Consider the following 17,994-nt stretch of genomic DNA (forward strand, 5'->3'; position numbering starts at 1 on the left):
AGTAACAGTCTCTGCAATGGAAATTGTTAATCCAGGGTGATGTCAGACTGAGGTTAAGGAACGGGTTGAATGTGGTCAGTGGATTACTGCATGTTCCTGTCAACATTTAAATGAATAGACTTTGGACGACGTTACTATTTACCTTGGAAGATCACATTAGGACCTCGGTGTTTGGTGTTAAGTTGTCCAATGTGCCATTTGGAATATGTCTGGGTTCTGCTGTCGTCTCTGTCTCATCAGCTGATCTCCTGTTCCAGAAAAACAAATCCCTACATATGGTCAAGAACTGATGCATAATTTTCATCTGCTTTTTCGAACATCTGATCCTATAAATGAATCTTGTCACTCACAGAGGCGGTTGTCTGGAACGGGACAATGTCCATATACATTTCAACAGATTGACTCTGTGTACGTGTGGTTACTGGACAAATAAAGAGGGGCTGTCAGCAGGTTGCAGCCCACAGTGAAAATCCCAGTTTGGCTCAACACTCAGCCAGTGGCACCTGCTTGGCGTGGACTGACTGTGAGGATGTACACACACTCCGGACTACATGTACAGTGTGCGTGTACGGAATGTCAAGACGTCCTCATTGTTCATTATTCAGAGGTCGTGTTTGTTTCATACATACATGCTACTGGAGCTTAGCCAAACAAGGTTGACTCCGACCCGAACTGTCTACCAACCCCGTCTCTTGTTGGAGAAGGTCCAACATCAGGATTCTCTACTCAGAGCACAGTCTGATCCAGTCATGAGAAAAAACACAAAACTGACAGCGGATCACAAATTCATGGGTCAAACCACTTGACAATGTCCACAGAAAATCTATCACAGGTGTATGAAACTCATTGTGTTCCAGTTTCTGTCTTTTGCTTCCAGCCCGTCTCTTACCTCCCTCTCAAACCACCTAGTGTTAGCAGACAGTTATGAAAGGGAGAGGAGACAAGGAGGAGCAGGGCGGGTCTGTGTATTTCATGGTACGATGAACAAGGGCCCTTATTAACAATGTGAGAGGTTTTTTTACCTCTCTGCCTTGTAGATATTCTTTCCCGTCATCTCGCCCTGTCTTCATTTCTGCTTTCACTCTGAGAAGGGGGCACGTGCAATACATTTAAGTACTGCTTGAGTCACAACGGCGAAACTTCGAAACTGTTACTCACAGTTTCTTCCATTTTGCATAATCGTCTGCACTGTGGATCTGTGGATTTGCTTGTTTTGGATGTTATTTTTCTTTTCAACTGAAATATCTTGAATTGAGTTCACATCCAGCAATGCAGACACCAAGGATGTGGATCATGTTTATTTGTCTGAGTGGCACTATTTTATCAGGACTAAGCCTAAACTCTTGGCGTGACGTGGATGCATACTTTGAAACTTCACCGGAGGCACCTAGTTTAGAAACAGCAGCAATTCTTCCACCAGGAACTGATGCAGCACCCGACACACATGTTTTAAGTTCAACCCTTCCTGCTGGTAAGTTTTTCTTTTTGTCTACACACTCTTGGATAAAGGATATTTACATTTTTTTTTTTTTTATCACATCAGATTGAAAAAACACACTTTTAGATTTGTTTACGTCTCTTTTTCTTTTCTACTGTGCTTGGTGTCTCCTCTGTGGAGAAGAGAGTGAGCATGAGCATCTCCAGATAGAGGCAGAAGAGGAGATGGAGCAGCAAAGAGCTGATGTCAGAGAGCTGGAGGCTGGTGGAAGGAGCAGAGGTGCCTGGGGGAGGAGGAAACGCGCGTTGACAGTGGAGGCCAACGCATATAAAATCGTATGACCAGACAAACCGATATCCACTGTGTGAATACAGAAAATCATCATTTCTTAACATCTTTTTACTCATGTTATACTCTGGTCTAAGCTTGATAGTGTACACTGATTTACTCCTTTGGTTGACAAGGTGAGGGGTTTCTTGCTTATTGTAGGCAGGGCTGGGGCGACCCCTGATGGGCTGGAGGAAGCGTGGGAAAGGAGAGGAGGGATCCAGCGCTCTCATGGCCATTCTAAGGGAACTTCATGCTGAGAAGAGGAGGCTGATGGATCAAGAGAAAGCACAGGAGGAGGAGGAGGAGGAGGAAGAAGAAGAGGATGATGAAGATGAAGATGATGATGATGATGATGATGATGACGACGACGATGATGATGATGATGATGATGAAGAGGAGGAGGAGGAAGAGGTCTTTGTTTTTCTTTAGTTCTTTGAACTATCCAGCTGAGTTAATGGAATCATTTTGGGTAATAATGTAATTTTCATTTTTATTTTCTGTGTCAGGAAGAGGAAGAAGAGGAAGAAGAAGAACAGGAGGAGGGAGAGGGGGAGGGGGAGGGGGAGGGGGGAGAGGAGGAGGAAGAGGAAGAGGAAGAGGCGACTGAGGCTCCCAGCAATCAAACCGAAACACAGAGCAGCTTTACAGAGTCTCCTCTGGGCCAGTGTCAGACTGCTGACAGAGAAATCAGCTGCAGGGGCATCGGCATGACTCACCTGCCAGTCATTCACAACCTGGAGGCCACAAAACTGGACGTGGCAGGTGTGTCCACATTTTTTTTTTTTTCCTACATCTTCACATCTAGGCTTATTTAGGATTAGCTGTAATCATCACTTGGCTATCTCACCAGCAGTGTGTTGCATTTGACAGGGAATACTATTAGTATTAGTGAATTATTAACTGAAAACTGAAATGTTGTTTGGTTTTCAGCAAAGTTCACTGACTGATCATATTATTTACATGAACGTTAAAGGAAAAGCTCCAGCACAAATACATCAACATCACATGACCTCTGAATCAAGTGACGTTCAAGAGAAGTCCCTTATCACGCTCCTGTCAAAAGACTTTACAAAGCATATATAACACTTTTGCACACAACACAAACTACATCGTATACCATACCATGTGACTTATCTTTAAAGAGAACAACATCAGAAGCCTCACACCACAAGCGTTCTCTGGCCTGACCAACCTTGACGCGTTGGACCTGAGCAAAAACGAACTGGACGATGAGTCATTCAGCCAAAACCCCCTGTCTGTGAGTATCGCCGCTCTGTGCTCAGACTCATCCAACACAACTGTCTACAGCACGTCTGTCAGATTAGTACTCACCTGCAAATACATCACTATACATAAAGTTGTACTCTGTTTAATCGTGCCTGAATGCACAACTCTCTGCTACTTTAGGGTTCAATTATGGGATGCCTGTTCTTGCTTTAAAGCACTATGGTGTTACATAGGGTATGCGCCATGTGATATAAATTCACAAGGGCACATGGTGTCATTGATGCAATGCAGCCTAACCCAAACTCATCTAAATGCAGAGCTGCTGCAGTGCGAGCAGTCTCAGACCTGTAGGTCCGGTCCAACCTGCTCTACCCGCAGTCAGTCTGTTACAGCTGTAGTTTTTTCCTTAATCACTGTTATTTATGTATATGTGTTTTTTCATTTTATATGTAAACTTTTTTCTGACTAATACTGAGTGTCATTGTGTGTCTCTTTGCCTCCACGCCAGGAGAGAGAAGCCAAACTTTATTTGCCTAAAAAACAAAAAAGTAAAGTGGAGAGTCAGAGCCCAAAGGAAAATAAACAACAAACAGAAATTTGCCGTCTGCATTTCCTAAGTGCAACATTTGAACTGTAACTGTTATTGAAATGAGTTACCACAGGCTCACCTGTGTGATGTCACAGATAAAAGCTTTGTTTATTTAAGCTTTAAGGAAAGAAAGAAGGAAGGAACTGATAAGTCCCTTAAAGCTAAAACAAGATGTTTTGGAGCCATAAGCTTAATTGTATTTCTACATTGAGCGTTGAAGATCCACTGGAAGTTCTAGTGCCACAATAATGTTCAGTTAATTTAGCTAACAGCTGTTAAGTCTTACTGCGGTTGTAAAACACAGGTGGTGCAAATGCTCTTAACTGCAGCTGCTATTATTTTCCTTATCTACAATTGGCTAACATGTCTACAACTGATCAGATATTGACATAAAAAGCTTCTCCTTGTGGAGAATCTGCAGCCTGCTACTTGTGAATGAGTGAATCTGTGAGTTACAAGACAGTTTTATGAGTAACTTTGCATCTAATTAAAATAAAAAGCGGGCTGCATCCTGTATCATTACAGCAATAAAAAAGCACTGAAAATTGCATTAACTAATCCTTTCTAAGAATAACCTCTGGTCTAACCTCTAAATGACCACAGGCCGAACACAGATCCTGACCACACTGAGGCAGCCTACCACACTCTGACCAATCATTACACACCAGCACTGACATCCCCTCACAGTATTGGCTGGATAAACCTGCTGCAGCCAATGATGTGGAGAATAAAAGGAAATTATTTTTAGAGAATTTTTTTTTTTTCTTTCTTCAATTTCTGCTCGCATCCCAGTAATGACAGAGGACTGATGGCCTGGCTAGAGGGATACAGCAAAAGATGCAGTCCACTGCTTTTACTTGACGCACACCAACCACAGCAGCGTTCGCTGAGGAGCCACACAGAGTGGCTTTACTAAAAATACAACATGATAGATGACATGGAAGAGATGCACAGATTTGACATTCTCTCATTTGGTGTATTTCTGTGAACTCTGTGATTGTGTTCTGCTGGGAAACTTGGGATGGAAAATTATGGATTTTCAGAAAAGTGGCCATTTTGTTTGTTTTATCTCCCCTCTTTTCATCCAGAACTTGACCTTTCTGAAAAAACTGAACCTAGATGGCAACCAGCTCACCAGGATCCCAGCACTGCCGCCATCTCTTGAGGAGCTCAAGCTTAATAACAACAAGTTTAGTGCTCTCACCACTCGCTGTTTCAAAGGTAGGAGCTGTTTCTGTGTACATGACAGAGAAAAGAGTCTTTAATACCGATAACAATATTTATTATCCCCTGCAAGGTCTGATGAACCTGTTGAAACTGGAGCTGGAGGAGAATATTCTTCATGAAGGCAGTGTGTCAACATTAGCCTTCAGACCTCTAGAGAAGCTTCTGAACCTCCAGCTGGACAACAACCACTTCCGTTCCCTCCCTCCGGGCCTTCCTCCCTCTCTTCAGGTGCATTGATATAATTTAACTGAATCCTTTAGGGAAAAAATTAGCATCAGCTACAGGAGCCTGCCGGGACTAAGAATTGCACTTAGGGTCAACTCAGAACACTAGATAATGACATGTGGATATCTTGATCTCCAAAAACCAAGACCTGTCTGTCTTTTTATTTATTATTATTAATTTTTTTTTTTTTTTACCTATAGGAGCTGAACATGAATAAAAATCTGATTGAGGAGGTACCAGAAAAGGCACTGAGGGGCTGTGTTCATTTGAGAGTGCTGGACCTGAGTCACAACATGCTGCATGAGCAAGGCATCAGTGATCGTGCCTGGACCGGTCTCAAGTATGTCCATCCATCCATCCATCCATCCATCCATCCATCCATCATCTAGTCTATTTATAAAACTAGTAATATATATAAATGTTCTGCAGTCCATGTATCAGCCACAAGAGGGTAGACTGGTGTTGTTTGGGAATCTGAACGCCTTTGTTGAGATTTTTGAAGTTTAGGTGGTCTTCAGTCCTAAATAAAATATCCAAAATGGCACATTCCCATCGAAAGCTGTTAGGCCTTCTATCAGATCAGCTTACTATTCCTATTATTAATATTAATGTCTGAGTCTAACAGAAAGAATCATGCATGTCAACACACGGATACCCATTTCAGATCAGTAGTTTTAGCTCCTTCAGCATGTCTGGCATCAATATGAATATCCTTGGTTAATGTTCTGACTGATACACACAAAGCCAGACATTCTTCTTCTATTTTCTTCTCCTCCTTTTTCTATCACGCACAAATCAAACTCAAATCCACGTGCGCATACACACATATGACAGAAGTTATGACAGCTGACCTTGTGTATTTAGATGAGCAGAAGTGTGAAGGAGAACTTGAGGGCAATGGTGTGCCTGCATATGTGTGTGTTTGTGTATGGCTCAGTGTGTGCCAGTGTGTGTGTGTGTGTGTGTTGTTTAAATATAGCAAATTCCAGTGGATTTTTCTCTGCTCCCTGGGATCCTTGTGAACCACAGTGGGAGTTTCAGGGAAAACTGAGGAAAAAGAAAATGCAAAAGAAAGAATGAAAGACGAAAGTGCAGCTGAAAAGACTTTAGATTACACTGATATGACTGGCTACATACAAGAGGAGGTACTGTAGAAATCTAAAGTTGAGAAAATATATTTAAGGGAAGTTTGACTGAAGAAATAATGAGATCTTGTAATCACAGATGGAAATCACAAAACCTTGTCCTAAAGGAGACAGAGAGGTGACTGTTCAATGGAGACAATTCTACCCGGGTGCACTCCAAACCTTCATTTGACCTCTGACTCAAGTGTATTTGACGCCTGACACTTGACCTCATTAGTGGGCAGAGTAGAAGCGTTCCCATTGGCACTACAGCCTTATAAGCCTCCTTCCTTTAAAAGCTTCCTTCACCACTGCATAGATGGCAGAGTGCAACCAAATTCAGTTAACACTGCAGGAGATACCTTAAAGGGCAAAGGTCATTAGCGAGACTCAACTGGCATATTACCTCCCTGTAGTTGTAGTTGGATTATATCTTAGTCTGCGGATAATGATTAAATCCATGTTGAACAATTTATGGAGAAATGTCTTCATCGCGTAGCTCTGCAGAGGTGTGTGGAGATTTAGACAGAAATGGGTTGAAAAAAAAAGGAGCAGCAGAATGAAAAGTAAATTGCTTGATGACAAAATAAACTGCAGTGTGCTGGTTCTGGTTAGTGGAGCACCTCTGTTCCATCACATGAAGTCAGTGTTATTGTTGCCTCATGCTGGGCTTTAGGGATTGGCGGTATGATTGAGGATACTACAGGTTACAAGACGCTGGGGAGCGCAGCTTAGACCTGGGCTCTGTCTCATGCAAACCAGGCTGTCTGCCAGCATCTCACCTCATTATGTACCGTGTTAATACTGTGCATGTAAGCTCTGATCAGGTTTGCATATCACAACCCTAACATTTTAGCTCAAAACAATTATTAGTCTCTGTTTCCCTGATCCCACGTTTTTGTACTGTACTGAACAGTACATTTATCCCAGCCCTGTCTTTAGTTTGTGTTCCTCTGGTTGTGTTTACGGTCACTGCCAATGTGTGGACATCATTCAAACATACACACATGCTCTACAGCCAGTGGTGGACAGTAACTGAGGATATTCTCTCAAGTGCTGTACTTGAGTACGAAGCTTGGGTGCTTGTACTGTACTTCAACTGAGTAGTACCATTATATAGTACTCCATATTTTTCAGTTTTTTGATATTTTTACTTAAAATCTTTGCATGCAAAGACTTTTGTTAGTCTTCTTATACTGTGGTTTTGCTACTTTTACTCATGTAAAGTATCCGATTACTTCTTTCACCTCCATTTACCTGTGTTCAATCAGATAAATGTGTCACATAACCCAAATCTGCAGTTAGTCTAAAATTTATGCTGTGGCTCTAAGAACCAAGTTGCTTCTCCTTAGGGCCACAACTATCAGCTTTCATTGTTAAACACAAAGATGCACATTAAAACACACACAGACACACACACACACACACACACACACACACAAACAGCCATGCCTGTTTACCATCTTCTCCTGGCGCTTCAGGAACCTGTCATCACAGATGACAGTCTTAAATGCCTCCATATCCACTTTTCCTCTGGTTGCTCAAAACTTAAAAAGAAAACTTACATCAGTGCTGCCAGCCAACAGACCTGACTCCAAACACATGTTTACTGACAGAACAGAGTATGCTTTAAATTATTTTCAGTGATTCAAGCTACATAAACATCAGTCTTTCCAAAAGTCCAAAATAATAATTTTTTATTTGTAATATGTTTTAAATTACAATTTTTAATTCATGCCATTTAGCATTTTTATTGGGAAAATGATTCCAATCTGGACTTTTTTGAGTGTTCTGCAGCTTCACGTAACAGCCTCGTAAACGTGTCATTAACTTATAAAGTATCCAGTAAAACTTTGCTGGTAGTATTAATTAAGAAGTGACACAAAGATGGTGTCTCAGTGTGTTTGATTTCATGTTTCAACAGAGAGCAATTTTATGCTGATCGAATTATATCACTTTTTTCCCACTTGGTTTTCATTAGATGAGTCATTTTGACAGGGAGGCTGTCGTTGCAGAGGATCTCTGTTTAGATTTACCATCGCTGCAGGCTCAGACTGACTGCATGGAGGCGCAGGTTCAGTGATCATAACATCAAAGTTGTGTGTGTCTTCTTATATTATGACGTGTCTGAGCCTGATTGGTCTCGTAATGGAGGTTTTTTTTGTTTTTTTTTTAATCTTTGGACTGGCACAAATTGGTTTCATAATAAGCTTACATAAATGGGAAAACAAGCACACATGCACTCACCACCACACAAAAACACACTAACTATGCTAGAGCATCACCCTCGTGTCAAATGAAAACCTCTGACTTTGATTTAATTCATCTTTGGTTCACATTGAAAGGTTTCTTGTCTAGTTACAAACATATTATAGTGGGAGTGGCAGCCTTTTCCAATCTGACGCAGCAGTCTGTAGGTACATTAGTCAGGCATGCATATACTTGCAGTGGATGGACAGTATACAGTGCTACCTCAGTAAGTTATTAAAGTCGTGTGTGTGCTTCAGTCTCTATTCAACAGATGTGACAAATGGCCTAAAATACTTCCAGATATCTGTCTATGTTAATAAAATCAGTGCACACAGAAGCCTGCGCCAAAATGACTCGATAAGTCATGCTCTGCAATCGTCCATCCATCATACCCTTTTTTATGTCAAGTGTTGGTCTGTGTATGCTGCTTAGTGCAGCTGCTCTGCCTGGCTACATTACTTATCCTGGTTCGGTTTCCAAAGTGTGTAGGCCATCTTGTGTAGTGCTGGCACGGTGGGCTCGGCACAGCTGGAGCTGTGTTGTATTTGTTCAGAAGAATGAGACAAACCACTCTGTGTGCTGGTTCCCATTGGAACCCGACATCCTGAAGATGAGCAGATCAGCATGATTACTGCTCGCCATGCTTTGCACAAAAACATGAACACACACACACATTCGAGCACACAAAAGAAAGCATGCACAGGTGTCCGTGTGTGCCTGTTTGTTTGAATAGAGCCCTGTTTCCAAAAAGGTTATGTCACTGTGTAAAACCAGTGTAAATAAAAACAGAATGCAATGATTTGCAAATTATGTAAAATCATATTTAATTGAAAACAAAACAAAGAAACATATCAAATGTTGAAATGCAGAAATTTTATTGTTTTATGACAAATACATGCTAAATTTGAATTTGATGCCAGCAACACGTTTCAAAAAAGTCGGGACAAGGGGAACAAAAGACTGGAAAAGTTGTGTAATGCTAAAAACACCTGGTTGTATAGCTAACAACTAATTAGGTTAATTGGCAACAAGTCAGCAGATGATTGGGTGTAAAAAGAGGCTCCCAGAGAGGCAGAGTCAGTGAAGTTGGGGAGAGGTTCACCACTCCGTGAAAGACTGCGTGGGCAAATAGTGGAACTATTTAAGAATAATGTTCCTCATCGTGAAATTGTAAAGAATTTGGGAATTTCAGCATCTACGGTTCATAATATCATTAAAAGATTCAGAGATTCCAGAGAAATCTCCGTGTGCAAGGGACAAGGCCTAAAACCAATACTGAATGTCCATGATCTTTGGGTCCTCGGGTGGTTCTGCATTAAAAACAGATACGATTCTATAGTGGAAATCACTGCATGGACTCAGGAAAACTTCTGTCTGTGAACACAGCTCTTTGCCACACCCACAAATGCAGGTTGAAGCTCTACCATGCAAAGAAGAAACCATATCTTAACATGATCCAGAAACATCACTGACTTTTCTGGTCCCAAGCTCAGTTTAGATGGTCTGAGGTGAAATGGAAAACTGTCCTGTGGTCTGATGAATTAAAAGTTGTGTTTTTGAAAATCATGAACCCTGCGTCCTCCAGGCTAAAGAGTAGAGGGACCATTCAGCTTGTTATCAGCACACAGCATCCATGATAGTATTAGGGTGCATTAGTGCTCATGGCTTGTGTAGCTTGCACATCTGGGAAGGCACAATTAATGCTGAACGGTATATACAGGTTTTGGAGCAACATATGCTGCCATCCAGACAACGTCTTTTTCAGAGAAGGCCTTGCATATTTGCCAAATTCTGCACATTTTACAACAGCATGGCTCCGTAGTAGAAGAGTCTGGACGCTAAACTGACCTGCCTGCAGTCCAGACCTATCACCCACTGAAAAGATTTGGTGCATCATGAGAGGAAAAATACAACAAAGGAGACCCTGAACTGTTGAGCAGTTTAAATCCTATATCAGGCAAGAATGGGAAAACATTTCACTTCCACAACTCCAGCAACTGATCTCCTCCGTTCCCAAACGTTTACAGAGTGTTGTTAAAAGAAGAGGAGACGGAGCACAGTGGTAAACATGCCCCTGTCCCAACTTTTTTGAAACGTGTTGCTGGCATCAAATTCAAATTGAGCATGTAAATTTCGTAAAACAATAGAATTTCTCAGTTTCATCATTTTATATGTTGTCTTTGTTCTATTTTCAATTAAATATGGGTTTACATGATTTGCACATCATCACATTCTCTTTTTTTTACATTTTACACAGTGTTCCAACTTTTTTGAAATGGGGTATATAGTATGTCAATTTGCATTTTAAATTGCATATGTTTCTGTTTGGACATACATATTCTCTGTGAATCTACATGAGAACATGCATGTTTGTTCATCTGTGTTTGTGTTAGTGTTTCTTCTTAATGTTATGTTTCAGGAACATGGGCGTGCGTGTGTGTTGACATGTGCGCATCTGTGTAGGTGCCAGTGGGTGGGAGTGTAGATGGTGGAGAACTGTGAGAGGACTGTGTGTCCCTCTTCTCATTAATACCATGTGGAGCTCTAAGCAGCAGCGGACTGCCGCTGAGCTTCCTGGCAAAGATTTAGAATACAAATCAGCACACAACTGGTCTAAACTGGTACTGAGAGCGGTGAGAGCGATAATGTTTCAGGGTTTAAATTTTCAAGCAGAAACACATTTTCACAGCAATCCATAACTGCCACAATACAAATAGGTTAAAAAAGAGGCCCGCTGAGTGCTCAGTGAGTGTTGGCTCATGTGTGTGTGTGTTTTGAGTTAAAGCTGTCATTGTGCTCACTCCCCTGTGTCTTAACTTTGTTTTCAGTGAAACATTTATGGTTGTATTGATGTGGTGTTACATTATACCTATGTTAAGCAGAGAGGAATGTAAGTGACCTCAGGTTTCCTGAAGGCTACAGTGGGCCTTGTTTGACTAAACCCAGGAAGGAAGGGTCAATGCTAACTATAACCTTTCCCGTGCTGCTGATAATGAGCAGAGTTTGCTTAATATACCAAGCATTTTAAGCCCTTATCACTGTCACACACCATCCATCTCATGGAAATAGTGACCCCCACAAAAACAGCAGTGATAAATATAACCTTGGAACTGATGCAGATGGTTTACTGTAAGTCACTGTTATGGGTAGCAGAAATGCTGAGGTGCTGAACATCAGTCAGTGAGATGCTAATCCAAGCGTCTCCCACATCCCTAATCCTCCACTGTCTTTGGTCTCTCATCGGCCTTCCTTTAACTTCACTGTGTGGTCATTGGCTGGCCACCTGAGGATGTTCTGAGCCCATTGGCTCTCAGTGTGGTCTATGAATGGCGGAAGAACAGGAAATGAGGTTCCTCTCCTGCTGTGAGCTGTGCTGTAAACTCACAACAGCTGTGTGGGATCTTCCAACTAAAACACTGAACCCTTGTGCTGCATCTTCGCTTCAGACCCCTGAGATCTGGTCCTCTGTCTACGGCTGTTCATTCTTTTTGCTGCAAACCAAACATTTGCATGCCCCTTATCAACCACTTAGCCACAAATTCCCCCTCAAATTGCCACGCTCTCTCTTACAGTGCAACCCCTCAGGCCCCATTATTTTCTCCCCTGCTGCTTTCCACGTCTCCCCCGCAGCTCAGACTCTCAGTCTGCACTCCTGCCTCCCTACCTCCCTAACAATGCTATGCGGGAGTCCACTAACTATAAAGCATGAGGTCTGCAACGAAAAGCCTTGGAATCAGAGTGGTAGCTGCTAGCAAGGCTAACAATGTCTTCTTATACATATCTGACTGAGAGCCATGATTCTTCTGTGTGATTCTTCCCCTCAGGTCCCTGGAAGACATAAACCTATCCTACAACCAGTTCACCTCTGTCCCAATGAACCTGCCTCGTCCTCTGCGTAAACTGACCCTCCAGCACAACAACATCAGTCATATCCCTGCCTTCACGTTCCGTCACTTGCGGCCTGGCCTGCATTCCCTCCATCTGTCCCACAATGACTTAAGCAATGAGAGTATAGAGCGAGTCTCTTTTGTTGGAATGTACCGCTCACTGGGTGAGCTCCTATTGCACAACAATCATCTGCGGGAGGTCCCTCACTGCGTTCGGCAGTTTAAGAACCTACAGGTGCTGAGACTGGACAACAACCAGATCAGGTATAAACAACACTTACCATAAAGTCAGTTTTTTCATGATGCAAGGAGAAAGCTCAGTGTTTGCTTATTACCCACTTATGCCCTAATACCATTAGCTCTGCAGCTCCCTTTTGAAATTCCTCTAAGGACAGCAGTAAAGAAGGACATTGTGGCATATTCAGCCATTTATTAAAACAAGTTAATTTAAACCAACATCTAACAACAGTCCTCATCAGCATTAGGATGAAGACTGACTATTGTTGTCGCAACAATTTCTTATTACTCTGAGAGCAGACACAGTTTCTCCTTTGATTGAACACAGAAACACTGGTGACCAAAGAAACAACTGTGATTTGCATGACCTTGAGTTTGTTATCGTGGTCAGCAGCCAAACTTGATGAATGTACTGTACTTGGCAACAGTCAGTGGTAGACTACACCACTGTAGAGAATTGTAAGCAGGTTGATTTCCTCACTTGGTTAATGAAATTTCCTGTAGGGATCTAAGAGCCAATGCTGAGCTGAATGTGGAAAGTCTTGTCTCATTCCTGTTCAAATGACAAAGAACCAGTGAACCAGTGCATTAAAACTATTAATGGGTTTGTTTTAGCTAACAATTTCAGTTGTTTATCCAACACATTTACCAAACCATTTGAACTTTTTATTCTTACTTTAGCAGATCTACTTTAAAAATTTATGCATTACTTTTAGCTAAATATTTACACTTCTCTGCTTGGTAACTACGCTTCAGTCATTCTCAATCACAACATATAATTCTCAGCGCTTACAGCTGACTGAATATGTGAATTACAAAAAATTCAACCATAATTTCTATTTTTTCAAATTAGCTGAGCTACATTCTTTCCATGTGTACGCTATGGCAGCTGCAGTAGCTCCTGTGGCACACGTGCTCCTGGTCGGGAGTCACTGAGGTACAGAATTCACTTTGCAGTGTGTCTAAATTTAAGTGTTGTGTCTGTTGTGGTTTCAGGCTGGTGAGGCAGTGGGGAGTGTGCCACCCTCGTAATTCTGGCTCTACCTTGGCTTCGGTCCACTTGGAAAACAATCTGCTGGAAGTGGAGAAGATTCCTCCAAATGCCTTCTCATGTCTCACTGATTCCCAGGGTCTGGTCCTCTATCCACAGCGGAGGGACACATATCACCAATAGGACGCACAGATATGCAAACAAAAAATACACATGTGCATCATCATGCTACACAAGTCCTTCTGGGGTTTTCTGTAACTTTCTTTTGCCCTCACTACTTGTCTCATAATAATCATTGTAATCATCCTGGAATCAGGCAGGGTTTGCAGAAAAATAGCTTTATCGTGTAGTTTTCTTAGGCATCCAGAGCTTTCATTTTAACATCACCAAAACCATCGTTTTCTTTCACATCTCATCTTTCATTAGGAAAATAATGATTTGGTATGTATTGAAGCAAATGTGTAGTTTACACAGCAATGGAACTGACTCAAAATACAGGTCTTACTCTTTTTCATTCTTTTCATCCAAGCATGTGATACCTTAAGAAAAGGTTGACTGGAAAGGATTAACCAATGTCTCTCGTGTGAGTCTGTGGTGTTTACAGGACTGACAGAAAGAGCCTTTGTTCATGGTAAGTGGAAATAAAGTGGTGTTTGGATGCGACAGGGAAATCTGGGGACTGCAGCATGGGGTTCCCTGAGAAAAAGTGAGAATGTCTGGTGACACAGTGTGAACCTAAGGAGCCCATTAGAAAGGAAAATATAAACATCATGCAGGTTCACCATGACCAGATGAGCTCCAACATAAACATCTACCACCAGCCGCTCAGTAAAAATACATAGGGTCACTCTGACTGTGAGCGGGGCCCCAGTCAGAGCCTCCAAAGATGCAGAGGTGACGTCATTCGGCATAGGATTGTGTACAGTAATTGGGGCACAAGCATGTGTGCGTGAGAGGAGAGGGGCAACCCATTAGATGGGTAAGCAGTGGGGGAGTCAGGAAAATGGTGACGAACATGTTAGAGCACAGTGGAGCAAAGGGACAAACAAAAAGCTCACTTTTAAGACACAATGCAGCGATTGTTCTCAGAAAGTCTCTAAGCTGATCAGTGAAAGATGAGATGTGTAGCAGTTCATGTGTAGCAGGGTCCAATAAGATGTGGGTAGGAGACCGAGAGGAAAGGAGATTTTAAACAGAGAGGAAGGCAGAGAGCTGGAGCGTGTTCAGAGCTCTTTTCCCATATGGGAATAAAAGCCACTGGAGCTCTGGCGCCCTGCCAGCCTTATTGACAAAGCAACTGCCCAGATCTCAATGTTCTCGCTGTCTCTTTTCCTCTCAATGCATCTATCGCCAATGCTGTATCTCACTGCCCATCTTTCCTGCTGTTTGTCCCTCTCCTCATGTCTCTCTCTTCTCCTCCTCATGCACATAAAAGCATAAAAAAAAAAATTCTTCTGTCCCAACATATGATCCTGTACAGACGCTTAGAGCTCTGTGATGTGAGTGTGACGTGAGTGAGAGCTTTGCCCATACTAGTTGTGTGTTAGTTACCCTAAAAGCAGTCATGGTGAGAACATAACACAGGAAAATAAAAAAAAAAAAAAGCAAACCCTCCATTAAGCTCTTCATTTCCTTTTATTCCTCACTTCCTGTGTTAATATCAATGACTCAGCTGAGGAACACGAACTGAACATGACATGTAGACAAATTGAATCCCATTTTAGTCGGCGGCTTTACACCACTTCCTGTTGCAACAAAAATGATATGTGTATTAGCAGTCTCTCTCAGAAGAAAAGAATAAAACAAGAAATTAAATATTTGATGAGAGCTGATGCAAGCGCAAGCAATTCAGTGCTGGAGTAAGTCTCTTTAATTTGTCGACCCACCTGTGCAAAGACACAGCACACTTCACAGTACATCACTCAGAGTAATGAATATAATTAAAATGATAAAATGTCGAGTTGTGCTCGGCGTATGAAGTTGTAATTTACAGGCTGTGCACTTGCTGTGTTGACTAGCTGGCTCCAGGTATAAGGTTTCAACGCAGAGCAGCTCTAAATGAAGAACACAAGGTCCCCCGCAGATGCTAGTGTTACACACACACACACACACACACACACACTCTGAAAGGGGGGGGAGTTAAGGCAGACAGTTAATATGAGAGACAATGGAGCTGGGTTATTGAGAGGCCAGAAGCTGACTAAGTTAACAAGTAGATGCATGGTCTGAATATGTACTATGAGCAGACGCACACACATATATTTATACTTTTCACTCTCTCTGCCTGGGCGTGTAATCACATGTTAGATTTCTGCTCTCAGTCTTGTGCATGTGGTGCAGTCTTCATTCTCCATAATTGTACCGTCATTTTGCAAATAGCACATTACTGTCTAAGAAACTACACAGTCACATTTATCCTGCAGTTCCTGCACGTACAAGTGGAGCAGAAGCTTTGCCTAAAAACGACCAGACTGCATCAGTTCTCTTTAGCACGTTCCCATCTTTGTAGTTTTGCACAGACGGAGTTCTTTCAGCTTTGATCTTAAATCTTTAAACCTCCCCTCCACAGCCTGTCATATGAGGTATTTTCCAATTTGACAGGCTTTGCCACTTCAGTGTCACCAATCATACCGCATGTGACATAACTAAACTGTTAAACCGACATCCCATCACACCCAACAGATGTTTCGTGTCCCGTCGAGCTGAGGCCAGAGTCCGTTTGAAAGAGGTTGACCATGGCGCGCCGTGGTGCTTTTCTTCTCCCATGTACTGTCTGTTCTACCCGGCGACAGCAGCTTCCTGTGTTTGTTATTGGAGGACGGGGGAAGCGCTGGCTGATAAAATAAAAAGCACCAGTTCACACAGAAAAACAGCTGAAGAATTCCTTGTCCTGACTCAGAGGGGCATCAGAGACAAGCCGATAACACTGGGCCAGAAGAAAGAGGACGGGTGCGAGAGTGAGGACAGTTCCTTTGCTAGAACATGAGATTGGGTTCCAGTGTTAAGGGTCAACTATTTGGATCAGCAAGAATGTGCTTACTGCAGCGTGCAAGAGAGCTAACCGCTCGGCCATCAGCCCTAATGTTCTCATGCATGATAGCCAGCAACATTAACAGGCATGAAATAAACTTTTAGTGGGCTGAATTCCAAAAAAAAAAAAAAAAAAAAACACGAAAACAACACTTTGGTTAATATTGTTCTCCTCTCTCCCCTGCATAGAAAAGCACACACACATGGCAGCTAACAAGAGGGTGTGCTAATCTCTGGAGACACTTAAGTTGAGCACTCGTAGGACAAAAAGAGTTTAATTTGGATGCCAAGCCCTCTAGCTACAGACCAACACCATAATCAACTGAACCACAGCGAGAGAGAGAGAGAGAGAGAGAGAGAGAGAGAGAGACAGACAGAGAAATAAAGAGTGAGAAACCGAGTGGAGCTCTGAATCTATGAAACAGGGCAAAGAGAGGAAGCTGAAAGAGTGAGGAATGTTATCTACAAAAGCCTTTATCAAAATTATGTCCCCTGCCAACACTCTGATCTGGCACTGATCTGGTCTGCATGCCTTTTCCACCACTGTGGTTACCGCACTCCTAAAGAGAAAGAATTGCATATGACTTAACAGAGTGTCAGTCTCTGAAATAAATTATTATAATTTACTGCTCAAAATCCCAGCTCTGCAGAGTGCATAGATAATGTGTAGATCACTGCAAACGTTTGTGTGGCTGACTTTGTGCAGGGTCGGAAAAGTTCCCAGATGGCGTGGCTTGCCAAACTTGCTGCCTTGCTGCAGTGCTATGGGTGCTGGCAAAGCGGAGAGGAAATCAGAGAGTCAGTGAGAGAGAGAACACTTCATCCTGCCAAAACAAAATTTAATAGAAAACCGTGAGAAGACACAAAATCATACGTTTTATAATCACAGTCCTCGAAATACATTTGCTCCCTGATTTTGGTGGAGCTTGGTAAAATCACCATGTACTCTCCCAGTGCTAATCAGAGACAAACGTGTTACTTTGGGTCATGCAATTAAACGGTGGTCAATTTAAAAAAAAAAAAGAAAAAAAAAAGGGATAAATATGACCTAGCAAATGTCATAAACACCAACCAGTTTAAGTCAGAAAAATCCATTTAACACCCCCAGAGAAGGTGTTAAAACCTCCCTGGAAGTATGACCTCAGATTTTTCTATAACACACTCTTTATACAAACCAATGCTGTGATAACAATTTGGATGTATACAAGAAATACATAACATTAAGTTTTCTGTCATTTTAAAATATTGTACAACGACAACACTTACTTGATTTTTTTCCCCTTTATTTTGCCCTCCATGACCTCGCTGGCACTGGGAGATACAGGGCTTGAAGAGAACATGTTTTAATACTGTCGCATGAAGACGCACTTTTGTTGCTCTCGACTGTAATATTTCATTATATGAGCCACAATAAACAGCTTACTTTGGTTTCTCCCCAT

At 42.1% G+C, this 17,994-nt stretch overlaps 1 protein-coding gene across 1 annotated transcript; it reads left to right on the forward strand.

Annotated features, from left to right (window-relative positions):
• The first annotated feature begins 1,152 nt into the window (after positions 1-1,152).
• On the forward strand, positions 1,153-15,274 carry LOC139619896 (extracellular matrix protein 2). Its single transcript, XM_071474971.1, has 10 exons — positions 1,153-1,471; positions 1,622-1,773; positions 1,928-2,179; positions 2,275-2,530; positions 2,911-3,026; positions 4,673-4,805; positions 4,882-5,039; positions 5,237-5,376; positions 12,235-12,561; positions 13,531-15,274. Exons 1-10 carry the CDS (start codon positions 1,270-1,272, stop codon positions 13,706-13,708), a joined length of 1,914 nt encoding a protein of 637 aa, XP_071331072.1. The 5' UTR covers positions 1,153-1,269; the 3' UTR covers positions 13,709-15,274.
• The last annotated feature ends 2,720 nt before the right edge of the window (positions 15,275-17,994 follow it).

Source organism: Trachinotus anak, unplaced genomic scaffold (assembly GCF_046630095.1).
Source record: "Trachinotus anak isolate AG129_WGS33_773 ecotype Australia unplaced genomic scaffold, CSIRO_AGI_Tana_v1 ptg000004l, whole genome shotgun sequence".
Classification (NCBI taxonomy): Eukaryota; Metazoa; Chordata; class Actinopteri; order Carangiformes; family Carangidae; genus Trachinotus; species Trachinotus anak.

What these genes read in the sequence shown, in the direction of transcription:
- LOC139619896 (XM_071474971.1), top strand. Translation starts at nt 1,270, where the DNA reads ATGCAGACACCAAGGATGTGGATCATGTTTATTTGTCTGAGTGGCACT. An exon ending in CACAAAACTGGACGTGGCAG is followed by an intron (nt 2,531 to 2,910) that starts GTGTGTCCACAT and finishes TTATCTTTAAAG; the next exon opens with AGAACAACATCAGAAGCCTC. An exon ending in CTGGACAACAACCAGATCAG is followed by an intron (nt 12,562 to 13,530) that starts GTATAAACAACA and finishes TTGTGGTTTCAG; the next exon opens with GCTGGTGAGGCAGTGGGGAG.